General features: G+C 35.0%; 8 protein-coding genes and 1 non-coding gene across 16 annotated transcripts; 3 read left to right on the top strand and 6 right to left on the bottom strand.

Annotated features, from left to right (window-relative positions):
* Positions 1–4: 4 nt before the first annotated feature.
* LOC136782047 (uncharacterized) lies at positions 5–4,041 on the bottom strand. The gene is made up of 5 exons (XM_066741196.1): positions 1,654–4,041; positions 1,249–1,402; positions 1,052–1,186; positions 644–784; positions 5–565 (listed from the first exon to the last, which is right to left on the bottom strand). Exons 1-5 carry the CDS (start codon positions 3,256–3,258, stop codon positions 468–470), a joined length of 2,133 nt encoding a protein of 710 aa, XP_066597293.1. The 5' UTR covers positions 3,259–4,041; the 3' UTR covers positions 5–467.
* A 168-nt stretch (positions 4,042–4,209) lies between these two features.
* On the bottom strand, positions 4,210–6,255 carry LOC136782176 (cysteine-rich secretory protein 3-like). The gene is made up of 6 exons (XM_066741398.1): positions 5,892–6,255; positions 5,666–5,811; positions 5,458–5,594; positions 5,240–5,385; positions 4,962–5,168; positions 4,210–4,876 (listed from the first exon to the last, which is right to left on the bottom strand). The coding sequence occupies exons 2-6, from the start codon at positions 5,745–5,747 to the stop codon at positions 4,633–4,635; spliced, it is 816 nt and encodes a 271-aa protein (XP_066597495.1). The 5' UTR covers positions 5,748–5,811; positions 5,892–6,255; the 3' UTR covers positions 4,210–4,632.
* A 1,392-nt stretch (positions 6,256–7,647) lies between these two features.
* Positions 7,648–7,720, top strand: TRNAT-UGU (transfer RNA threonine (anticodon UGU)). Its single transcript has one exon. It is a non-coding gene; the product is annotated as a tRNA-Thr (tRNA).
* Positions 7,721–8,160: 440 nt separating this feature from the next.
* Positions 8,161–9,408, bottom strand: Dnaaf6 (Dynein axonemal assembly factor 6). Of its 3 annotated transcripts, none has more exons than XM_066741474.1 (5): positions 9,254–9,408; positions 9,015–9,140; positions 8,683–8,885; positions 8,484–8,611; positions 8,161–8,345 (listed from the first exon to the last, which is right to left on the bottom strand). In XM_066741474.1, exons 2-5 carry the CDS (start codon positions 9,127–9,129, stop codon positions 8,216–8,218), a joined length of 576 nt encoding a protein of 191 aa, XP_066597571.1. In that variant the 5' UTR covers positions 9,130–9,140; positions 9,254–9,408; the 3' UTR covers positions 8,161–8,215. The 3 variants fall into 3 exon arrangements, with proteins under 3 accessions (XP_066597571.1, XP_066597570.1, XP_066597569.1); XM_066741473.1 differs by having other exon boundaries at positions 9,015–9,185; XM_066741472.1 differs by having other exon boundaries at positions 9,015–9,258.
* Positions 9,409–9,652: 244 nt separating this feature from the next.
* On the top strand, positions 9,653–12,439 carry LysRS (Lysyl-tRNA synthetase). Of its 3 annotated transcripts, XM_066741140.1 has the most exons (9): positions 9,723–9,737; positions 10,085–10,146; positions 10,224–10,353; positions 10,433–10,882; positions 10,955–11,200; positions 11,286–11,708; positions 11,774–11,967; positions 12,045–12,207; positions 12,280–12,439. In XM_066741140.1, the coding sequence occupies exons 3-9, from the start codon at positions 10,240–10,242 to the stop codon at positions 12,382–12,384; spliced, it is 1,695 nt and encodes a 564-aa protein (XP_066597237.1). In that variant the 5' UTR covers positions 9,723–9,737; positions 10,085–10,146; positions 10,224–10,239; the 3' UTR covers positions 12,385–12,439. The 3 variants fall into 3 exon arrangements, with proteins under 3 accessions (XP_066597235.1, XP_066597237.1, XP_066597234.1); XM_066741138.1 differs by lacking the exon at positions 10,085–10,146 and having other exon boundaries at positions 9,653–9,737; XM_066741137.1 differs by lacking the exon at positions 9,723–9,737 and having other exon boundaries at positions 9,767–10,146.
* Positions 12,440–12,574: 135 nt separating this feature from the next.
* Positions 12,575–14,545, bottom strand: LOC136782025 (deubiquitinase OTUD6B). 2 transcript variants are annotated; one of them, XM_066741143.1, is made up of 4 exons: positions 14,163–14,545; positions 13,623–14,062; positions 13,319–13,538; positions 12,575–13,252 (listed from the first exon to the last, which is right to left on the bottom strand). In XM_066741143.1, the coding sequence occupies exons 1-4, from the start codon at positions 14,256–14,258 to the stop codon at positions 13,067–13,069; spliced, it is 942 nt and encodes a 313-aa protein (XP_066597240.1). In that variant the 5' UTR covers positions 14,259–14,545; the 3' UTR covers positions 12,575–13,066. The 2 variants fall into 2 exon arrangements, with proteins under 2 accessions (XP_066597240.1, XP_066597241.1); XM_066741144.1 differs by having other exon boundaries at positions 13,623–14,031; positions 14,189–14,543.
* Positions 14,546–14,754: 209 nt separating this feature from the next.
* bor (ATPase family AAA domain containing bor) lies at positions 14,755–17,394 on the top strand. 2 transcript variants are annotated; one of them, XM_066741136.1, is made up of 5 exons: positions 14,755–14,896; positions 15,026–15,219; positions 15,472–15,946; positions 16,012–17,035; positions 17,101–17,394. In XM_066741136.1, the coding sequence occupies exons 1-5, from the start codon at positions 14,889–14,891 to the stop codon at positions 17,230–17,232; spliced, it is 1,833 nt and encodes a 610-aa protein (XP_066597233.1). In that variant the 5' UTR covers positions 14,755–14,888; the 3' UTR covers positions 17,233–17,394. The 2 variants fall into 2 exon arrangements, with proteins under 2 accessions (XP_066597233.1, XP_066597232.1); XM_066741135.1 differs by lacking the exon at positions 14,755–14,896 and having other exon boundaries at positions 14,903–15,219.
* A 119-nt stretch (positions 17,395–17,513) lies between these two features.
* On the bottom strand, positions 17,514–22,827 carry Skp2 (S-phase kinase-associated protein 2). Of its 2 annotated transcripts, XM_066741142.1 has the most exons (7): positions 22,531–22,567; positions 21,716–21,914; positions 21,289–21,603; positions 20,907–21,177; positions 19,935–20,380; positions 19,714–19,841; positions 17,514–19,632 (listed from the first exon to the last, which is right to left on the bottom strand). In XM_066741142.1, exons 2-7 carry the CDS (start codon positions 21,757–21,759, stop codon positions 19,286–19,288), a joined length of 1,551 nt encoding a protein of 516 aa, XP_066597239.1. In that variant the 5' UTR covers positions 21,760–21,914; positions 22,531–22,567; the 3' UTR covers positions 17,514–19,285. The 2 variants fall into 2 exon arrangements, with proteins under 2 accessions (XP_066597239.1, XP_066597238.1); XM_066741141.1 differs by lacking the exons at positions 21,716–21,914; positions 22,531–22,567 and adding an exon at positions 22,667–22,827.
* Positions 22,828–23,660: 833 nt separating this feature from the next.
* Positions 23,661–24,520, bottom strand: LOC136782072 (uncharacterized). Its single transcript, XM_066741227.1, has 3 exons — positions 24,288–24,520; positions 24,060–24,204; positions 23,661–23,986 (listed from the first exon to the last, which is right to left on the bottom strand). The coding sequence occupies exons 1-3, from the start codon at positions 24,427–24,429 to the stop codon at positions 23,854–23,856; spliced, it is 420 nt and encodes a 139-aa protein (XP_066597324.1). The 5' UTR covers positions 24,430–24,520; the 3' UTR covers positions 23,661–23,853.
* Positions 24,521–24,525: the final 5 nt, after the last annotated feature.

Consider the following 24,525-nt stretch of genomic DNA (forward strand, 5'->3'; position numbering starts at 1 on the left):
CACGGTCAAAATGTGCTTTCACAGTCGAACTTTTACACTAGTGCTCTTCAATTCAACGGGAGTGGAGGATCTAGCGGTCGTTGAGCGATTGATTGATGGGGAAGAATTAACAGTTGTGGCAGCAGTGTCTTAACAGTGGCGATTCGTGACTGGCGCCGGTACATCACTGACGAGGCTGCTGCTGCTGAAGGACTTTGTCGCGTGTCTCGTGGCACGTTAACCGGAAGTGTGTACGCTCCGTGCTTACCATTGCGCAACATCTTACGTTACAGTCAGGTTAAGCACGAAATTTTTGCAGCAGCAAGACGAATGTAAGGCGAGTCACGATTATTCACATGCAAATTCAATTGAGTTTTGGTTAATTTGTGAATCAATTCAGCGCGACGTACCGTTGGAACGCGAATGTACTCTTGCATTTACCTAACGGTTGATGAATATTTACGTTTTAGGAAAATTGTGGAAAACGGTTATATTGACAATTTGAGAGAAATTACTCGTTTTATCCAACTCTTCCATAAGTCACGGTCCCAGGGATGATGGAATCCAAGGTATAGGTGTCTAGTTTCTTTGTGATGGGTTTCTTCAGTCTCCCCTTCTTCTTCTACTTCTTCCTCGTTCTCCCCATCGAGTTGAACGTTGTCGCGTCTTCTGCTTAATTTTCGCCGTTGCTGCGTCACTTTCGGGTAACCGGTGACCCTTAGGACCAATTTTCCCAGTCGTGAAGGAGCGTAGCAAACGGCTCCACCTCCTCCATAGCCCAACTCTATCCACTCAGCCTGGCAATCTGCAAAGTCCGATTATAAGAAAATCACCCTGTAGATCAACATGTACAAGTGTAAAATCTTGGCGAATGCCAGGCACGTCCTCGATAAAACTTTACATCAAAAGTAACTTCACGTTTCATACCCCCCACCACAACCCTACCCTCTCAAGAAACTACGAACCTGGCATCTTTTATTCTTACAACGCGTGACGGAAACCACTGACACTTTAAATTCGTTTTTTTTTTATATATATTTTTTTTATTTTAGTACATGAATCTGCCTTTCACCTGAAAATAAGAAGAGTCTTGAACCAATGACGGCCAGTGGTCTACGTTTCCATTGGGGAAAAACCAAACCTTTCAACACAAAGGCGTAGCCACATCTGCTGTAGCCATCCAATTCAGGCGAGGGAGATGCAGGACCTACGAAGATGGTTTTTTATTATTGCATCTCTACTGGTTCGAGTGTAGAGAAAGAAACGAACCAACGTGGAAGGCTATAAGATGCCTTAGTTCGGGATCAACTCCCAGGCGGGCCCTCCTGGAGACATCCTGATAACCGAGGAGTTGTAAAAAGTAATCCTGCAGTTCCAACGGTTTCTCACGTGGACAGAGTCTTCGGCCTGGTTCGCCACCGTACTGAAAATTAACGAGCTGTAATTAAACTCTCGTTTGTAATTGCTTGGAATTCTGTATAACATCATAAGACTTGGCATAGAACCTCACGTCAAGTAGTAAAAGTAAATAAGAGTGATACAGTATATAGAGTCAACCACTTAAATGTTTGAAAGTGGTATAAATAAAAATACAGTAGGAGAGGATTAATATGTTATTAGTTAATTGCCAGAAAGTTTGTGTATAATATAATATTTCATAGTAATTTCAACCACCTGTACAAACAAGGATAAATCATCCCCCAAGAGCATATCCCGGCAGACGTCCTTGGCCGTAGTGTCGAGAGTTAAGTAAACAAGACTACTCTCGATTCCAGTATGTATTCTGATCCACCCACTTCCGGTACCCAGCTCGACTCCCACTCCGGAGTCCCAGGAACAATTGAAAGTCTCCACGAGGCTCTTCTTCGCATTTGTTGAATCCTGCAGAGGACTCGACGTCTGTATGGAGTCCGTGCTGAAACTCTCACTCCCATTGCAAGAGTCGCTGTTCTTGCGTTCTCCATCTGTGACGTCATCGAGGTCAAATTTGTCGATGGTGCGATTAAGACTATCCAAGATCTCCTTTTCCAAAGCCTTTTGATCTGCCTCTTCCTGATCATGGTCCATGTTTGAATCATGTCTCGAATGCACCGAATTTCTTTCTGGATAAAGTTTCGAGTTCTCCAGGTAGCTCTTATCATTAACCGGAAGCTGAGGATTCCTCTGTAGTTCCTTCGACGATTTGTCTGTCTTGAACACTTTATTTGAAAGTTTCGAGTTTCGAAAATTGCATTCCTCTTTGGAAAAGCTAAAATTCTCACAAACTGTATCTTTCTTACGAACCGGAAGTCCGCCAGTGTCTTTGGATAATACAAGACGGTCGCAATAGTCCTTCGAAAACGTGAATTTATTGCTTTCTGGGAGATCGATGCTCGGTTGGAGGACCACTTTGTTCCTATGTTTTATTTCCGTGTAAGATTGATCCTCCTCCATCGTTGACCCCTTGACTTTATGCCCTTTGGACAGAATAAAATTTTCATGATCCGCATCTTTCTCGTGAACTGATAATCCATCGTTCTCCTTGGAGAATACAAGACGATCGCAATAGTCCTTGGAAAATGTGAACTTGTTGCTCTCTGGTAGCTCGATGGAGGGGACTGATTTGTTCCTCCGCTTCACCTCGCTATACACGTGGTCTTCCTCCACTTTTGACCCTTTGACCTTGGTCTTACCAAGTTTCCCATCAGCCTTCACATTGGACCTCATCCTGAACCTCTCACACTTAGACATTATCTTCTGATTCAATTCATGAATCAACTCCAGCCTTCTACCAATAGAATCGTCCGACTTGTCCATTTTACCTTTGACCTTGGAAGACTCCTCGTATTTCGAGTCACTCCTGATAACGTTATCGTTCGGTCCTTTTATCACATCTATCGCTATCGACCAGGAACCCTTTCGTTTCTGAGCACCTTCTTCCGGAAAACCCGACACGTTCATTCTATCCAATTTGTAATCGTTTAAATTTCTATTTTCAGGTCCTCTTCTCATATCCGGTCGGATCTCCAAACCAGTACTGGATCCACTACTCAAACTGATTCTCTCGTTCAAATCCCAGTTAATGAGGAACCTCTTCTTGGTCTCACCAGCATCTTCCACATTCTTACTTACTATTGGACAAAGACCCAGTTTCTGATTGAGATCCTGCCGTGGCTCGTCAGCGGAAGTCCTGTCTGGTCTTCTCCGGGGCTGCAGACCCCTCGTTGACGACAGTCTACGGGATCGTCTTAATCTCGACGATTCCACCAAATTAGCCTCGCTTCCGTTTCGGACCACCATTGTTCGATTTGTACACCACCAAATGCAAGGAAAATGTTGCTGGATCAGCTAGTGCCTCTTCCACGAGTACTCACTGATTCGTGCTGGAGAATTGAAGGAGGCGTAGGGCATGACGTACAGCGGGAGCAGTGGGACTGAAACTGGCAGAAGGGAGTATTGCCAGTCGGAGTATCGCAGCCGACATCATGAATATTACCGGCCACCTGTCTCTCTTTCTACCTGTTGCCCGGAGAGACCTTGCCCATGCTGTTAATGCCAACCCAACCGAGCCATGCCGAGCCCAACCGAATCGAATACACACACGCGAGTCCCACCCACTTTCTCAATCCATGCAAAATTAATGGATTACTGTGTAAGGAGAAGTACCCAAACACTAGGAATATCCAATGTTGAATAAGTTAATCTACATGGAGATAGCGAGGGATTTGTTAAATAGGAACAAAAATTCTTTCGTTCTTTGTTTATCCCAACTCGTCGTTTCACGAGGCTTTTAATGTGGAGGGGAGGGAAACGCCAACTGTCGTCTCATTATATGCTGAAGAGAGAAAGAGAGATAGGAGTGAAAAGAGGGTTTGACGAGAGGATGAAGCTCTTCCGGCCTTGCTACTCTTTCCGTTTGGACGCTTCCAGAATACATCTCGATTCGATTATACAAGTAACATTTTCAAATGCCTTGAGAATTTCTGGATATGATAGATGTATCATTATTGTCTATAGAAATTGTATTATTTTCTTTAAAATGTAATTGTTAAACTGTATATAAGAGGGGAAATTTGTGCAGATTTTTTCAAAGGCTCAAATACACTAATGTAAAATATCACAATACTATGTTCAGTTTATTTCTAGTGGATTTACGTATATTGATTCGATCGTTGGATTCGTAAGAGGCTGTTACAGTTTATAATTCAATTGGGAAATAATTGTGTTCTGTTGGGGGTGGATGCAATTTCCCACGGTGGTATTTGTAACCGCTAGTTTTCTTGATCAAACAAGCATGTCCGACCACCCTTTGACCAGGAAACAAGAGCATCGAGCGTGAAATTCACTGTCCGAAAACCTTACCTTGCTTTAACTTGTTGCATCAAACCCCCTTCGGTTACGAAAAAGCTTTATTCTTGGTCGAGACAACCACGCCCGTTTTCCCTATACGAAAGGAGAGAAATAAGACAGGAGGAAACGCACTGTGATTCACCACCGGAAGTCGTCGTGCATGCAAAAACGGTTAGCCTGGATTCTCCAGGACCCTATCGAGTTTCCTCCACTTGAATTTATTATTATTTTACATGAGATAAAAATTTCCACGTTTTAAAGCTATTCTTTATACAATTGTACGTTAAATCTCTGGAACATGATACATATATATATACAGGAAGATTAATAGATTTTGCCAGAACAACTGCAAGTGGCTGCGCAAAATTCTCGACGTTCTCGTCCCTCTTCTGTTTCAGTGTCGCACAGCCATTCTCGAAAAGTTGAAACGAGCTCTGCACAGTTGGACCAGAGATCTGCGTACTCGCACCAGTTTGTGCAGAGTTTCCCATTGGAACAGTTACCTTTGCACTTGCTGCACCACTCACCCTTCTCGTAAGGGATGCCTAATTGACTCTCGTAATTTCCACTGGAACATAGCAGTAGATATATATATATATATATACACATATATATAGAATCGTCTTAATAATTTTTCACGAGCCTTCAGAGACCTTGGAGCATAGTTGCATACATAGAGATAGTGATCAAGGCCAATGGGTCCTTGGTTACTGGTGCAGTGGCTCAAACCACATCCAACCAGGTGCGTCGTAGCCCACACCATCTGCGTGTAATGACCGACCTTTAGCAATTCGTTTGTCGCATTTATTCCATAAGTGAAATCCTTGTACTCCGCGTACCAAACTCTTATTGGAAAATTCCTACAAAAGTTAACATTGTTTATATTATCATTGCTTTTGGAGGCATTCGTAGGAACGGGCTCATTTCTCACCAGAGGGTTCTTGCAGTTGTAAAAAAAATATTCTGACCTGCCCTCCCATAATTATCAAGATGCAGATCAGTCGTGTTATCGTGAAAAAGCCCAAGGCAACGATTGGCCCATTTCTGAGCAGATTTTGCCAAACCAGGACTCCATCTCTGAAGGTCGAGTTATAAATTTTGTTTAGTGAAAAGAAATGAGACTTTCTTCTGTAACATTTCTCGACTCACCATCATTAACATATTCGAGGCTGCTGGATTTACTTTCGAACGATAATAATTGTGCACTTCCACTATTTTTCGTTGCACACTTGCAAAACCAGGTCTGATGGAACTCATTGGAATGTCGTCCCCGTATACACGTGGTGCTGGAAAAAGGAGTGTTTATTTAGTTGTAGATTTTAGTTTTTAATAAAAGAATTAAAAAGGTTGTACTTACAAGGCTTAGATTGATTTGCTTCCCATGGAATTGCCCCAGGCAATGCCAAAGTCATCACAGTAATTATTCCCAGCCACTTCATAATGATTGTGCGATGTTTAAATAATCATCAATGGTTGTAAGAAATTAATTATATTATCGTGATCCTATATACGTAACGTAGAAAGAAAATATAATTGAATTTAAAACACTCGTTATTCTTTTAATTCTCCAAAATCATTTTTACCTGATTCTTCTCCTCTTTTCTTTCATTTGACACTTTTGAAAAACACACAGACTTTTGTTTTATAAAACCTCGTAATAATTTCAAGCAATTCAACAATTTCTGTAGTTCTATAAAAATTAATTCTTAGACTATTTATAAATAATTTGTATTATACGATAATTTTTTTAAATTACAATTTATCTAAGTTTAAAAAAATATGTTATTTCAATAGCTAAGATCAGTGTTGACAGAAACTAAGTTTATAATAATTTTACAATTTTAAATACTATAAATTTATAATCAGAATTTTATTATTTTCAGAATGATCCAAAAGGTAAGAAGAGATGAATCGAGACGTATCGAACGCGATACACGGATGCACTGACAGTCCTTCGCTATCAGTGAGCGTCGCGACGCTTCAGAACTTGCAACCACTCATCCCCGGACCACACCAACCCCGCCAGAGATTCCAAGCAAATCTCAACAGCGCAAACTCACCTTCTACAAGATCAGATATTTCTCTCTTCTTTTAATGACTCAATGATGGAAAAAAATTATATATGCATTAATTTTCTACGCTACCTATCCTTTTCTTTGCAATCTGAAAATAGTACGTTTTCTTAGCACGTAAACAATTACAGGATTGAAAGATAGTTTTTAATTAAATCACCTATCATAATGCAGAAGAGAAAGGAAATATTGTTCGATAAGGTAGTCGCGTTTTGTTTTCCGGGATCGAACCGTTAATTGCGGAAAGCTTTGTGTGCACTGATATTTATCTGTATAGTATTGTACACCTACATTGTGCGTTTGTATTTCTAATACTTTTTATTCCTACTGTAATAATAACGGTGATCGTCGTAAAATCGCAATTCGCCTGTGATGCAATTTCAATTATTGCGCGCGTCTCCTCCTTATTTTCATGGCTGGCGAATGACAGAAAAAAATTATATAATTGTTTTGACGAGGCATCCTCATGGTTATTATAAATAATTCCATCGATGGCAAGTTCCGCGAACGGATCAACGGTTATTAATCATCGCTCCGAGCCATGTAAAATAGCTCGTTAAATCGGTGTGCAATCGCTTCAACGATGCATTGAATGTCCTTACGAATTAAGAATTTCGAACGGAAATGCGAAAATAGTTGCCGAGTACAAATGTAAAATATTATCGAATTTGCGCGCGCTTATTGCGAAACGCAGACGACGAAAGGCGCTGCGTTTATACATTTTATTCGCTGCTGTTTTTGTGCTGGATTTTTTGAAGAATTGCGCGTTCACTCTCAGCTTCCACAAATATCCTTGACCAGTGCGTCAACTTTTATCCACGACTCTCGGAGTCACATTGTGTACCCACATTGGAATTAAAGTCCGCAAATTGATTTCCGTGTTTGCCATGCTGAAAGTGTTTACTCGATCTCTTCGCTACATTGCCATTTCTCGTTTCTCTGCTGCACCTGTATCAAACAATTCCAATATATTTATAAATACTTGGATTAATAGCAAATAAAAGTTTATTGAAAATTTTATTGTTTTTTTTTTCTTACTGTATATATGAGTATACGCTATATACAGCTTGTATTTTATACCTTATTTCCGGTTGATGAACAGTGAATTGCATAATTTCTTATTCACAGTTGTAGTATTTTGTTTAACAATGAATTTCTTCATTCAATTTTATTCGTAGAAATTATTTGTTTATTGTAATTGCGTGGAAATCTTGGTTCGATAAAGCACAGGAGTTTTGTGAGTTCATAAAATACTAGTGAAACGTGAGCCTCCATAGCTCAGGGGTTAGAGCACTGGTCTTGTAAACCAGGGGTCGAGAGTTCAAATCTCTCTGGGGGCAAACTTCATTTTTCTCATTTTTCTTCCTAAATTATTGATCTATTCGTCACTAATTAATTATTACTGAATAAAAAAAGTTAAAATAATTGTATTAATTATAGATTAAAAATAAATGATAGTAAGAATTATGTATGGCTTGTATTACTTTAGTTTGCAAAAAAAATCCTTTCTAACGAGTTTTAAGGCGTCAATAAAATTAGCTCTTGGAAAATCAAGAGGATTAATTCTTCCAGCTCTATTCATTGGTAATTGTAGAAAACCAATTAAATCTCGCAAACGTCTTTTCATTCGTTCTTTTCATACAGCCGCTGCACAGCGCCATCCTAAGCAACGTTCTTCCAGCTTAATTAAACGATTATTGAAACTCTGCTCTCCTGCAATGTGTACTACACTATTCAACAAACTTCTTCAATTGATTGGTCACTATAATTAAATCCGGTTAATAATTTATTTAGAACCCATTATCCACTGTTACGCGTACTACATTCGGAGTTGCTTAAAAATTAAGAGGATCTAGTTCTCGAATTAATCTAAGATTGATCTCCAAAGTGGAAGTTTCATTATGCCATTTGGCCGAAGATGCATTTGGCTCGACTGGATGTGGCGTAGGTAAATGTAGCCGATATCTGGAAAATTGCATTTATAATATATTATTCATATCATTTAAATTAGAATCGATTTGTGTATATTTTTATTTATTTGGTGTAGCTCTCTGCTTAATTTTTAGTCTTGCAATGATATTTTGGTCGATGCTTAAATCTCACCTAGTGCTACGTATATCAATTGCATCAGAATTCACAGAGAGCTCCACTTTTTCCCGTACTTCTTGTGGCAACTTTACCGACACCGACAGCCACTCGCATGATGCCGTTCCTGGTGTTTTGAACCCAACCTGTAAATTTCATTTACTAATTTTACAAGAAAATCTCGAAATTAGACTACTGAACTCAAATTTTTATTTACGCCTAAATATAAGTCTTCCGGCGTAACCGATTGTTTGAATTTCATTTCGTATTCCGGAACTTTTCTCGGATCTTTAATATCCGGATTCTCAGCATTATTTACTTCTGACGGATGCCAAATATTGCCTTCCGTGCTTTCAATTTTTTTCAAATGGGATGCTAAGCAATCTTTGTTTTCTTTCTGTCCTCCTATATGACGGGGACCTGTTTCAGTGTTTTTTTAGTACGATATACATATGTATATATGTACACAGGTACATGCAATCTTCTTTCAAAAACATTTTTTAGAATTCTCTTGTATATAGTTTCTTATTAAAATGAATCGATTTTTACCTAATTTCCTTGCTCCTCCTTGTTCCAAATCATCATCGGAATCCGAATCACCTTTCGGAGGAGCGAATAAATTTTGCAAAGCTTTTACCTCGTTAATGCTGAATGAACCCTCCATTTGTCAGACTTCTTAAATCAAAGCTCAAATGATGCTTTATTATTCATTAAAGAAATCTAATATAGAAATTCTTTATTGTAACAAAATAAAGGGAAAAGAGAGAACTACAAATATCCTTACAAACCTATAACCTCGATCAACTGTACAATAATTCTTCTACTAGTTCGATGAAAAATCACTGCGTTATCTGAGTAAAATTAGTGCAAAGCAATAAAATGAGGACGATATTAGAAGAAAAATAGTAACTAAGCAAGTTAGATAATTGTGTAAATCCTTGCATGTGAAAATAATTCAGATCACCATGGTAACGAAATGAAAGTGCCAAACTGACGCAGATCATTTTTACATCCTTATGCAGTCAGCCCAAAATTTTTCTTAACGTATAATATGCGATTGAAATAATCGCACTTCAAAATATTTAAATCAGTCGAACATATCACGGGACGAATAAAGAAAGGATGAGCGGGAAAAAAATAAAACACAAAATTCTTCAATTTCATGCCAGTTGTACCAAGCTGAAGGTTAGGAAGAAAGATGATCGTTTCTTAAGGAAGGATTGCCAACGTTGCCAACATGGCTGAGGCAACGGGTGAAAAATTGTCTAAAAAGTGAGTATAAATTAATAATATAAATGAAGAAAAATTATTTTGGTTAATTTTTCTTGTTACGGCTGAGATATTATTTATTTTGACTTGATCGCGTAATACAAATACATAACCTTAAAAAATAGTTTTTGGCTCAATTTCACTTTCCACCCACGTTGTTTTAATGCCGTATGTCGGTATTGACATAACTTTTGATCAAGTTTAATTTTTGTTAAAAGTTAAAAATGAGCTATCTTATGGTCTACTTTCATGTTTATGTAAAAAATAATAAGTAAATTTAAAGCAGTATTGTTGATTTAAAAATGTTGAAAAACCTAACCAAGTTCATTGCCATTACATCAATTACACAGCCGGCTTGTTCTAAAAAATATATCTTTAATGTTGGAACTAAATTTCGTCAAATAACTGCACAGTGGGTAGTTTTTTTGAGTCTCTTTGTTAGTAATGTTATAATTCTTACAAAATTAATTTTACATATTTTTATCATAGTGAATTAAAGAGGCGGATGAAAGCAGAGCAAAAGCTCAAAGAAAAATCTGAAAAGGCCAAAGAAGCAGAAGGGAAACCTCAAAATAAGGAGAAGAAAGATGCTATCAAGGAAGATGAAATTAGTCCTGTGGTATTTACTTCATTAATATTATCATTATTTGTCATTCCTTTTTTTCTGAGCAATAATTATCAATAATATATTTTTGCAGGAATATTTTAAGCTTAGAACGCAAGCTGTCAATCATTTAAAAGCTATCAATGAGCATCCATATCCACACAAGTTTAATGTGTCAATCTCATTGGAGGAGTTTTTAGAAAAGTTTAGCAATATTGTTAAAGATGGTGAAGTACTTGAAAATGAGGTGCACAGTATTTCTGGAAGGGTTCATTCAATTCGCGAATCTGGCTCTAAACTTATTTTTTATGATCTACGAGCAGAATCTGTTAAAATTCAAGTATTGGCTAATGCAAGACTTTACCATCCTGAAGAACAATTTGCCCATGATACTGCTAAAATCAAAAGAGGTGATATTATTGGAGTTGTTGGCAATCCAGGAAAAAGTAAGAAGGGAGAGTTTTCAATAATACCACATACTATAACTCTTCTAACTCCTTGTATGCACATGTTGCCTCATCTTCACTTTGGTCTGAAAGATAAGGTACTTTTATAAACTAATTACTGGTCATTTGGAAAAAGTCATTAATAAATTTATTACTTTTTTTTATCACAGGAATCAAGATTTAGGCAGCGATATTTAGATTTGATTCTAAACGAAAATGTCCATCGTATATTTCATATTCGGGCGAAAATCGTCTCCTATATACGGAAGTTTTTAGACGAATTGGGATTTTTGGAAGTCGAAACCCCTATGATGAATATGATCGCTGGAGGAGCAACGGCCAAGCCGTTTATCACCCACCACAATGAGCTCAACATGGATTTGTACATGCGTATTGCGCCAGAGCTTTATCTAAAGGTATTAATGAAACATTATTAATGAAAACTATTCGTCATGTATAACAATTTTTTTATAATTATACATGATATTTTTATTTATTTAGATGTTGGTCGTTGGCGGTATTAACCGTGTTTATGAAATAGGCCGACAATTTAGAAACGAAGGCATTGATTTAACTCATAATCCTGAGTTTACTACTTGCGAATTTTATATGGCATACGCCGATTACAATGATCTTATGTCGATAACAGAGGATATGGTATCCGGCATGGTTAAAAGTATTCATGGAACTTATAAAATCAAATATCATCCGGATGGATTAGAAGGCGAAGCGGTCGAAATAGATTTTACGCCACCTTTCAAGCGTATCTCTATGATGGAAACATTAGAAGAAGTGTTAAAGGTCAAATTACCTGATCCATCTGAACTTTATACAACGGAAGCTAATAAAATGCTTGACGATATATGTCTTAAAAATGGTGTTGAATGCCCGGCACCAAGAACTACAGCTAGACTGTTAGACAAGGTAAAACAAAATATTATAATATTGATTTGAATCTTTTTTTTCTGATTTTGAATTACCGTTTGCAGCTTGTAGGAGAATTTATAGAAGAAACTTGTATTAATCCTACATATATAATTGATCATCCGCAAATCATGTCCCCATTAGCTAAATGGCATCGCTCACAAAGTGGCCTAACAGAAAGATTTGAATTATTTGTGATGAAAAAAGAAATTTGTAATGCTTATACTGAATTGAACGATCCTGCCGTACAAAGAGAAAGGTAAATATAAGGAATACTTGTATTTATCTTACAGTTAATGCTAGTTCTGCATTAATAGTATTTTCAAACAATTGTAGATTTGAGCAACAAGCCAAAGACAAAGCTGCTGGAGACGACGAAGCACAATTGGTTGATGAAAACTTCTGTAATGCTTTGGAATATGGTCTTCCACCAACTGCTGGTTGGGGAATGGGAATTGATCGATTAACAATGTTTTTAACTGACTCCAATAATATTAAGGTAAAAACTTGAAAAACCTGAAATCTTTTATTTTCTGATGATTAAGCAGTAACAAATTATTAAAATTTTTAGGAAGTTTTACTGTTCCCGGCAATGAAACCAGATGATCAAAACAAAACAGAAGTTTTGAAAGATGATGGAACCCAAAATCATATTGGTGTAAATGTAGAAAAATAAAATTATACAACTTTTATGAACCTGCATTTCATAAAATTGTAAACCATGAAAATTATTCATCATTTTGTTTAATTAAATATTTGAAAGTAATATTTTACCTTCTGCCTAATTTATCATAAACTATTAATACTTGAAAAATTCTAATTGTCAATTAAAAACTGAGGAGATTTAAATGGAACTGTAATACTCAAAGTTTATAATACATACATTAGAATTATTTATCATAAATTGAACGTGAAATGGATTTGGAGCATATTTATTCATTAAATTATATTATCTACATTACCAAGTCTGATGGCAGTACGTCAATATTGTCAATTGTTTCATTTTACTAAAGTTAATTATGAATAAAAAAAGAAATAAATAAGAAAAGATAATTCATTTTAATGTACATTTGAGTTCCTGTTATGGGAAACACTATAGTATTTTTTTTTCAAATGTTTATTATATAAGCACAGAATATCATTGATAAAATATTAAATTTTATAATATTTTTACTTGATATGAGCTTTGTATTACAATATAATTAATATAATTGATCTCAGTTTTTAATATTTAAAAACTTATTACAGTGGCAGCTTATTTCAGGGGTTTTGATATTGACACTTTCAATACTCAAAAATTCGTTAGTTTCAATAATTCATTGGAATGTTGAAAAAAATTTTAGCTTGGCTAAAAATTTTTAACATTCATCTTCCTTGGCAATTTTGGCAACAGAATTATAATGAGCACCCAATTCATACATATGTCGATGATAAGTAACAGTTACTTTTCTTCCATTATTATATTGATCACCAACAATGTATGGCCCTCCTGCAGCTTGAATCACTTCGATTGGACACTTGAGAATATGCGACAGAACTTGCAACTATTTAAACAGAATTTAATTATTTTTTGTCTTAGATTATTAATACTAAGGAGTACGCTAAGTTACCTCTACAGCACCACCCCATGCACTTGTTTCAGCTACATCATCACAATATTTTGCATACTGTTCTGGTGAAAGTAAGTCATCTGAATTTGGATTGATTATAAATGGCAGAAAATCATTCATATTTTCTCTAAGATAGAGGGCAGTTTTTGCACGTAATTCTTTTGGCCCAAGGGGCATATCACCAAGTAATTTTAATTGATGGGCAACAGCATTATACAAACTAAAACAAATTCATGTTTACATAAGATATGTAGAAAAAAAAAGTTATGTAGCTAATCACTATAATCTTAAATCAATCTCTTACCAATGACCATCACTAGGAATATCATATATCATTAAATTGCGATCATGTAAAATCTTCCTTATGGCCTGTGTTTCTACATTTCTTTTCCCAAATACATTCAAAGCTTCTTGCTCTATTATTCTTTGGTTACGTTCTTTCTCAGCAATTGCTTTCTTCTCTCTTCTTTTTTGTGCTTTGGATATCCTTTGAGAAGGATCTGCAAATCGATCTTGAAAAATTTCATCTGTCAATATTCCTTCACATTTTTCCTCATTTTCATTGATCCTTGCTTGTGAAAGTTTCCATCTTACTAGTTCTTCACTTTGCTGCTTATCTAAAGCTGCTTCAAGATGCACTATTTCTTCTGTAACTTCCTTTTTCTTTTTCTTGTCACCCTTGCAAATAGACTTCTTCAAAGTTTGAATTTGGGCTGTAATAAAAAAGCAAAGGTCGGCAAGAACCTGCCGTATTTTTGAACAATTTTTGTGGTAAATAAAACTGATTTTATATTATAAACTATTAAACTATAAATATTGTGAATAATTTACGAAATATTACAACCTTGTATATTTTGGAACATATTATACCTTGCAAATCTTTTTTCTCCTTTTTATGCTTTTGTATCAAGTCTTCTTCTGTTGATGATGCTTCTTCCATTTTTTATTTAAAGAAATGTAATTAAGTGCAGTCAACTCAAATATGTAAAGCGTTTAGATTTGAAGAATACACAAATTACAAATTACTTTAATGACTGACAGTAAATATTAGTTAAGACAAAACTATAAAGTTATAATATTGTATAATAATAAAACCTAAACTGCTGCAGTTTTGATTTGTGTTGAACCACGATTATAATGTCATTCATTGCAATTTTTTATCTTTAAAAATTTGTAAAACTATAACCTAAACCATCCATACTTGAATCATCCAGAATCCAGAATGTCCAGAATAGTGATCTCCAACATGAATATGCTGAGGTTGAGTTGAAACTCATGACTCATGAGTGAAGTGAAGTCGGTTAACTTTAACCGAACTTTACCGAACGGCGAACAGTAATCTTCGATAGTTCGATAGCTTCCTAGTTCCAGCAGCCAGCCTCCAGGGGGCTAACCGACGGCGGCAATGGCAGCATTGGCAGCGCCCGGCAGCGGACGTATCTCACGTAGCGGACAGATACAGTACTACATACTACTATACATACTACCACTGGTCTACCAGTACTACCACAGTCTCATACTACGATTTCAACGAAGCGAGCACATGGGCATGGGGCGCACATGAGACTGCATGAGACGGTACAGTACACGCAGCACGTGAGCGCATGAGAGCTGACTGGCTGTGCTTTGAAATAGTCGTGCGACAAATTGTGTTTTACTACTGAATTGTGGATATTGTTGAGAAATGTCTTGGCTTTTGGGATACAGGAATGCTCAGCCACCACAGGATTTTTCCCAATATGTACAACAACCTCCACCAGCATCGGGAGGTGCAGCCGGTGCAGGTGGTGGTGGAGATGATCCTCCAAAAAATAAGGGAAAGAGCGGAATGGAAGCTTACAGGTTTGATTCCAGTGCCTTGGAAAGGGCTGCTGCGGCAGCCAAGGAGCTGGAAAGATCATGTAAGATAAATTTTATCATAATCTATCATACTTTCCTTACAACCTCAACTTTTTCATTATATAAGATTACGTAAGCTAAACCGTGATTTTTAGGTTAGATTCACCCTACTTTTCTATCAGCTCATCTTTGAAAGGATGATGCAATTTTATCTTCATTATTAGCTATAATACTCTTACAAAAATGAGCTTCTTTCTTCTTCGCTTAATATGCATATTTTAAGTTATAAAATTTATGATTTATAAATCTTATAGCACATGCAAGAGAAGCGTTGGAGCTTTCCAAAATGCAAGAAACATCCAAGCACTTAGAGATGGAAGTGGAGCGAAAAAAATATGAGGCTTCTATGGAACAATTAAGACTTGAACAGAAACGTATAGATGGAGAAGAGAAAAGAAAGTCTTTGGCTGAGGAAACAAAACAGCATCAGATGAGAGCTCAGTATCAGGATCAATTGGCTAGAAAACGTTATGATGAGCAATTGGTTCAACAACAAAGAATGAACGAAGAGATTTTAAGAAGACAGAAGGAAACTGTAGCTGAACAAGAAGCAATGAAAAAGGCAACAATCGAATATGAAATGGATTTAAGACACAAAAATGAAATGAGAAGAGTAGAAGCTGAGCTTAAAGCCAAAGCTAAAATAGATAGAGAGAATCAAGATCTGAATTTGGAACAAATTAGATTAAAAGCTTCAGAAAATAGAAAAACCACTTTAGAATCAATAAAGTAAGTTGAAAAAGGATTTAATTAATTATTTGATGTGGTAAAATTAATAAAAATTATTATTCTAGTACTGTGGGCTCAATACTGGGCTCAGGAGTAAATGCTCTTTTGGCCGATTGGGATAAAATTCTTACGGCCGCAGGAGGGCTATCTCTAGTTGCATTCGGAATCTATACTGCCAAAGGCTCAACGGGAATCGCCAAAAGGTACATAGAATCTCGTCTGGGAAGACCTTCGTTAGTTCGTGAAACCTCAAGATTTACTGCATTGGATACAGTTCGACACCCGATTCAAGCAATTAAAAAGCTGAAAGAGAAACCGTCGGACGCTCTTTCGGGTGTTATTCTAGCACCAAAAATGGAAGAAAAATTAAGAGATATAGCAATAGCTACAAAAAATACAAAGCGTAATCAAGGAATGTACAGAAATATTTTTATGTATGGTCCACCTGGTACTGGTAAAACACTGTTTGCTAAAAAGCTTGCCCAACATTCTGGAATGGACTATGCGATAATAACAGGAGGAGATCTAGCACCAATGGGCAGAGACGGAGTAACCGCTATTCATAAGTTGTTTGATTGGGCCCAGACCTCCCGAAAAGGCTTACTCTTGTTCATTGATGAGGCTGATGCATTCCTAAAAAAAAGGTCTAGCGAGCACATGTCCGAAGATCTTAGGGCTATGTTAAATGCTTTTCTATACAGAACTGGAGAGCAAAGTAGCAAATTTATGCTAGTACTTGCTTCTAATACTCCAGAACAGTTTGATTGGGCTATAAACGATAGACTAGATAGAATGCTGCAGTTTTATCTTCCAGGAAGAGAGGAACGTGAACGTTTGGTGCGCCTCTATTTCGATAAATTCGTTCTTCAGCCTGCTATGGAAGGCAAGAAGAGACTAAAAGTTGCACAGTTCGATTATGGCGCATTGTGTTCCAAAGTGGCTAAAATTACTGAAGGAATGTCTGGACGTGAACTTTCCAAACTGGGAGTCGCGTGGCAAGATGCAGCTTATACTTCAGAAGACGGCGTGCTCACAGAGGAAATGGTAATGCGTACTTGTCGTGAGGCTATTGAGGAACATAAACAAAGGGTAATTAATATTACTAATTATATAAATTAACTAAATGAATTTTTTCAAAAAACTTATTTTCTTAGGTGAACTGGCAAAACGAGCAAGAGAAGCGAAAATCCAAGTCAATATTTGAATCTGAGCAGCATGTCAAGCATCCAGAGAAACTTAATGTTCCGGCAATAGAAGCGGCACAAAGTAATTTAAGTCCATCTTAATATTGCTGTATTAATGGAGCAAAATTTTGAACTATAAAAGTTTCTTTTTTATATAAATTTGTATAAATTTCATTTTATGTTACATTAACTTGTAGAATTTATATTCATTTTTGTATATAAAGCCTTAAAGCTGTTAATAAAAAATTGTTTCACTGTAGACAAGCTTTGCACTTTTTAAAATTATTCCAATTTTAAAATGTGTTCATGGAAATTACATTTGATAATATTTTTAAAACACTTTACTCAGAAATATAAACTAATTATCATACATAGATTTATTGATTTTAAGATTTAGTCCATTGGAAGTAATATGATCGGTAGTGGTAAAAATGACCGCGTTACGTTATTATTGCTATATTATGCATTTTTTCTAACGGCGAAACATGCAGTTCGATCAATTTAAGTTTTTTGACTACAGCACTTTCCATTATCACGTTTAATAATATTTTAAAAGTACGGAGTTTCTCTATTAATGTAGTTCAAAAACCTTCACTCTTAATTATAAGTACCATTTTCCCTTAATCGCGTCATTTCCTTTATTACTAAATTAAACGAAATATAAAACACTGAAGTGCTATAATCAAGTAACATTAAGTCAACTACTATTTTCCGTTTTAGAAAAAAAATCTTGAATTTTTAATTTGGTAACGTAAACAGTTTAAAATATAGTCGAAAGCACTTTCATGCTTTCAGTAATAACATGAATAACGTTCCGCATAAAATTAATGTAAAATTACGAAATTTGTATTACAAACATTAAATTGACAATTCATATTATTATTTTTGTAAAACTTACACTCATTAATAAAACACCAAATATATATCGTTACTAATAATCTTTTCCAAAATAATACAAACTGCAATTTTCATTAATATAATGCTACAATTTTTATACGAGGAATTAAAATATCCTTAGTAAGGAATAATTATAAATTCCATTAAAATTTGCCCAACTCAGAATATAAAAATAACTAATGGCCTAATGTTGAAGAATGTTAACATGTTTTTAAAATACTTATTCATTGTTGATATGAAGTAATATTTGCATTCACAAGATTAACATGTGGACTGTAAAATTACAATTATATTACATGCAGCTTGATCTCGTGTTTACACAGCCCAGTAAAAATATTACAAAATTTTTGTAATAAAGACTATGTAAAATCTAATCTCCTATTAAAATTCTATTAACTATTTTATACAATCTCCCCAAATAACAAATGTGTATAATTAAAGGACCTATAATTTATTCACAAAATCATGAATTGATATAAGGTGAAACTCTGCTTGTATATCCATACGATTGTAAATAACAAACCCTAAACAGGTTGCATCTTTTCGGAGCGTAAGGGTAAATCCTGATTTGAAATAGGACAGTGTAATGTAACCTTATTATGTATCAAGTGTGGACGGCATTCCATAGACATTCCGTAATATAATGACAATGAAAAGCTTGATATGAAACTAAGTGCAATAGAATTACGTTACACTGATTTTTTGTGCCTAGATCCATCCTAACCCCGCCAATGCTTGAAAATTCCAACTATAAGATGATGAAGTCATAAATTTTTGTTCATCTTCATTTTCTTCTTAGTCAAAATAAAATTTTACCTAGATAGCTAGTTGTGAAGTAAAAGTGCTATTACGTACTTCATGAATCTAATACGATACAAATAAAGATAATAAAACATTCTATTAACAAAGTTTTATAATTTAAAATAGAAATTATTCATAGAAACGCAATAAGGGAACATATGCGAGGTGAATGAAAAGATGCAAGTCTCCTGTATAGAGTATTTAAGAGGTGTGAGACAAGAGCAATGTATATATAGACTATTGTTGTACCCCTGAATGATAATTAATAAAAACCACACACTACCAAAAAAAAACATAGGTAGCCTTTGGGTGAAATTTACTTTTATAATATTTCAGTCTCGTTTATGCATTCAGTTTCAGATATAAACTATTACAAAGGCACGAGTAACAAAACAACACCCCTTTGGTAAATCTTAATCTGATTGAGCATTTTTCTTTTTTTAGTCTAGGCAATAAATCAATCCCTAACTCTCAAGCCCCAAATACTTGTTCTTCTCACGCCTACAGTTGGCCTGGCTATAGAGCTATATAGGAACTTGTTTATTTCAGTTTCTCCACTACTGGCACGGAAGGTTTTTAAAAACGGCTCATTCATTATACCAAAAATGTCTAGATACCGTAAAGAAGGCATATGACATAAGCGCAGAAACGTCGCTGGTGGAATACTGTAGCAGCGACTCAGGGACAAATGCTCCAGCTTGATTAAATTCGCGAGAACGTGTGGTTTCTTCAGTGTGAGCATAGTACAATCGCTCAAATCTAATTCCTCGATGTCTGGACATCGCTTTACTACATATTCTAAATCTGTAAAAAAATTATTACTCAAATTATAGAACAATTAACGACAATCTACTGCAAACTTTTATTAACATGAGATGAACTTACTTTCATCAGTCATCGTTTTTCGGCCCCCTGCTAAATTGAGTTGTGTAATTGTAGTTGGTAAAGATTTGCACAAAATTTTAACTGAAGCTGCATCCAATGAACACCAAGCGGCATTAAGTGCACTTAATCTGCAGACAAGAAAATAAGTAATTTCGATTTATTATAAAAAAAACACATTATAATTGTTTCATTATACTAATTTAGTGATACAAAGTTCTTACTTTTTTAGCTGAATCAAGTCCTTCACGCAATTTATATTTATGCCTTCGCACATGCTTAAATTTAAAACTTCCAGATCCTGATTTTCACTGATTGCTTTACAGCTATACTGGTTGAGTGTGCATTTTTCAAGAGACAATTTCTTTAGAAGCCTACACTTGGATAACAATGTAGCTAGACCTTCTGAAGAAATCACTGCCATTGATAGGTCTAAATACTGTAATTTACTAATATAATTATCGCTAAAAACATCGATGCCTAGCTGAGGTCTCAGGAACACAGGATCAGCTATTTCCGCCTGAGCAAGACGAAGTATCTGAACACCACGAGGCAAAATATGACCTAAAGTACCTTCATTCAGTACTCTTCCACCTAAATCTAGGCGACTCCATAAAGCTTCATCTCTTGCAATTTGACACCACCTTTTACAAACCAGCATAGATCGTACCTGTTAATTAGAAAAGAAACAACTAGAAAAAATATACTTAGCTTTAGTCTAATTACAAAACTTGTCCACAAAATAAATTCCATTAGTAAATAAAAACTTTTGCACTAATTACAATAAGAGTCTTTTGATTATTATCTTTTTAACTCCAATTTTACTCTATGTAATTTTTATCTTTTTCTCAAATGAAATAAATTTTTAGCACTAGTTGCCATGTGAATGATTTAATTGGATGTAACCCCTGTAGCAAAATTAGTCATTTAATTCATTAAAATTAGAAATTCAGTCATTTTCACTTTATTGGAAACAATTTTGCTACTTAGGAAATTCTACAGATATTTTTAAATAATAGCTAGTGCCATATAGGGATAAATGTTTAAATTTATGGAGTGATTATGTGAAAAGGAAAAATAGGAAATGTTTAAATAAATATCAAAACAATAGTTGAAATAAATACATCTTAACATCACTTACAAGCAATTGGAATTTATGTGGGCTTCATATATTCAAAATTATTGGAATATCTTACCAGACATCTTTTAGGAAGCCATTTCAAAATCATAAGTATCATTTCATCTGACAATTTGCTAAATTTGTCTTCTCCCTCCACAGAAGGCTTCTTTTTTCTCCTAAATATACAAAATTTGTCTGCAGAATCTTTGTTAAGAGGATTGTTTGATGAGTCTTCATTAGAACTCTCTAAATCTTCTGGAAGCGATTCAGGCTCTACTCTTGAAGTATAACCAGACTCATTTCCATAATTCACTGAACTTTCTAAATCATACAAATCTTGCTCCAATCTAAGTAATAAAAGCAAAACTACATAATATATAAATCTATATATAGCACTTTTTCTTTGCTTAACTGATAATAAAAAGGCATAAGATGTGTAATTGCTTCCCAAAACCTACCTGTCTATACTAGTTGTTTCAAAGCTGGATCTATACACACTATCCTGTTTATTGATATCATTGTTCTCATCTGGTTGGTTTTGTCTGTTTTCCAAACTTATAGGAGAAAATTTAACTTCTTCACATGGAGATGGTTTCAAACTTTCACAACTAGCTTCAACATCAACTAGTATGCTAACACCCATGTCTTCTAGTATCTCAGGCTCCACAAGGCTTGTATCACCCGCACAAGTCCATTTTGTATTATTCTTTGATGCACTATTTAAAGTGCTATTTAAATTATTGTTGCAGCCATCTTCTAAGCGTATTCGTTTACTATAAATTGAAAAATCAAAACAAACATATTATGAAAGACAACTTCCAGATATATGTAGCTCTAAAAACATTAACAGAAGCTAAAGAAAGTAAACAAAACTAATTCAGTAACCTGTTGCAGTTCCACCATGGCGATTGAGGAGAATTATTGCTCATAATTTGGAAGTAATATGAATTGCAAACAAAAGGAAATAGTTTCTATATTATACACAAATTCTGCTTAAAATCAGGCAATTGTGAGACATGGACCTGTACTAAGTACAATTATGATCTGTTGGTCCTATGTTTACCTAGCAGAGGTCACTGAAAAACTTATCAATAAATACACTTGAGGATATATTAATACTACAACACAGACCTGATAAAAATTTATTCTAAGTAAAATATAGAAGATAAAACAGCTAAATAAAATTTACAAACAAAAAAATTGTAAATACTTTTTTGACTAATCTACAAGTTTAAATTTTATGAACGCAAAGACTTTCAATTTCACACAGATTAAATAAAGAGAGAAATTTTACCAATTTATAATAAACTAAGTAATAAAAATAAAATTGTTTAATCCCTTTGCCAAAAAAGATGTTTGGTTGCATTAGCACTTAAATAAATTAAACAAGAATATGTAGAAAAAATAGTGCATCAGGATAAAAAGATAAATAAAAAATGCTATATATTTTAAAAGCTCAGGTGACATAAATGCAGGCACAGCTGTTAAGACAAAATTCGATTAAAACAAAAGAGTACCATGCACAAATCGGTTTTTTAATTTCAAAAGTATGTAGAAAAAAATGGGATCTTTTATGAGGCGAAAAAATATCTCATGTCCAAAATGTTGTATGTCACAAGAATCAAGAAAGAAAGGAGAAAAATTGTAACTAATGATAGGAATTATGAGAGGAAATAGTAAGATAAATAATGAATCTTAACCTTATTGGCGTGGGTGCGCAGTGCACACCTGCCAGAGACAGGTAACAATTCATTGGCAACCGTGGTAACAATGGATTTCGGATGGGTGACAATTGAATGTGTATAAATCGTACTATTGTTGAATTAAGCTAGTTACCTTTCAGGGGGAGAGAGCTCTTCAGAATCGTCGAAATATTCCTCATTGAGCCTGGTGTCCCCGAACATGCCGGGATTCATTTTTGGCGGAATATATCGTTGCGCGCTGACTTTTTTCAATCGCTGCTCCTCGTTCCTGGCCCAAAACAATCGCAGTCGGTAGTGGCGGGCTGCAATTGCTTGGCGGGCCAAAACACTTCGAGATTAATGCTATTCCGACACTCCGATTGGCTAGCGCCTCATCGTTTCCGCAACCATATGTCGAGTTTCCTTTCGATATATCGAATTACTTTACAATTTTTTAAAATTAATTGTTTGTTTCTTTATACAGTTATTTACTTTACTAAGTCGAGTTGTAAATTATGTTTATTTACTGAATTAATTTCTAGTCAAGTAATTAAGAAATCAGCTAGGCTTTTCCTCCTTTTTTTATGGTTTGGAGTTTGTAGCAGAAGTGAATCAAAATAAAACTATTTATTTTCGAGATATCGAAATACCGTCGTAGGCGCTACAGTGTTGCAAGAAAGCGGGAATACGGGACCCCCACCATAACTCCTAATCCCTATGTTCATAGTGAAAAAGAATCAAAATAGGTGCTCTCTAAATTCCCGCTTTCTTGCAGCAATGTCGGCGCACCTAACCACACGCATCGATGCTAATTCATTTCATTGATTCAGTTGCTTTTATAGCAGAACTCAGACAGAAGGCTTCAGTGCATTTCAGATACATCGCATTCAAAGTTTTGGCGGCAGTTTCGCTTTTAGGAAGATTTAAAAGAAACTTTTGTTTGACTAAATCAAATATAATATGGTAAACTCAGCATATTTTTTTTAAATGAAATTTTGTTCTACACAAAAGACAATTAACTTTTATTCTAGTCATTATAATCAAGTCAGCATTAATAATGATATACAAAGTTTTTATTTAATTTCGCTCTAGATCGTAAACGTAAAAATTCTTTTATTACTATAACTGTATAAGATATGAATGTTTTGCATAAAATCTTTAATCTTTCTTCTATTTAGATCGAAAAATGTGTTATGCAAAAATTGATATATAGTTACGGAAAAACAATGATTGTTTACATTTACGTTCTTAGATAATTTAAAGAAAACATTTGTGTACGTGAATAAAACTTAAAATTAAACACAAGGAATCTCTTGAATTGATTATTACAGACTTATAACATTAGCTGTCATCTCTAGTTTTACGGTCTTCTGCATAAATTTTAATTTGGAAGCTAACTAAGTCAGAAGTTTTTTTATGAAAATTGAATCTTGGATCTTTTGGAAAATTTCCTTTATCATGCCACCATCCGTAACTATACAGTGAAAATGATCGATTAGTCATCATAGTAACCAAATAAAAGCATAAAATCACTTTAACATCCTTACGTATGACTAGTCAGCAAAGGCCAACGATATTTGTCTTTAGGCATTTTATTCTCTTCTTTCGCAATTTTAATTGCAGTTTCGCGAACGTCTAGATTTTTTACTGGTTCGGTTTGCCTCGAATAAAATTTCCACGCCACAGAATCGGCTGAAAAACTTTTATGTTGTATATAATGTACAATATAATTTGCATGAAAAATTGAAAGTAATTTTTTGGTATTAAAAAATGACCTTTAACTTGACTAATTCCAGCGTCGGATTTGCCAATTTGTTGATGCCGAGAGAAACACAGTCTAAATGGTGGCCTTTTTTCAACTTTTCTTCTCGATGATGCTGCACGAAAATCTGGAGAATCCGATTCGATCACTGACATCCTGCAGAATTCAAGCTTGCCCTCCCGCAGTACAGCTTTTAATAAATAAATAAACTTATAACATTGGATATCAGCCAGTGCAGTGTTTCTCGTAAA

This window comes from Prorops nasuta, unplaced genomic scaffold, assembly GCF_024137725.1.
Source record: "Prorops nasuta isolate Cenicafe-Biocafe unplaced genomic scaffold, Cenicafe_Pnas_1.2 PNAS00025, whole genome shotgun sequence".
NCBI classification, from domain to species: domain Eukaryota; kingdom Metazoa; phylum Arthropoda; class Insecta; order Hymenoptera; family Bethylidae; genus Prorops; species Prorops nasuta.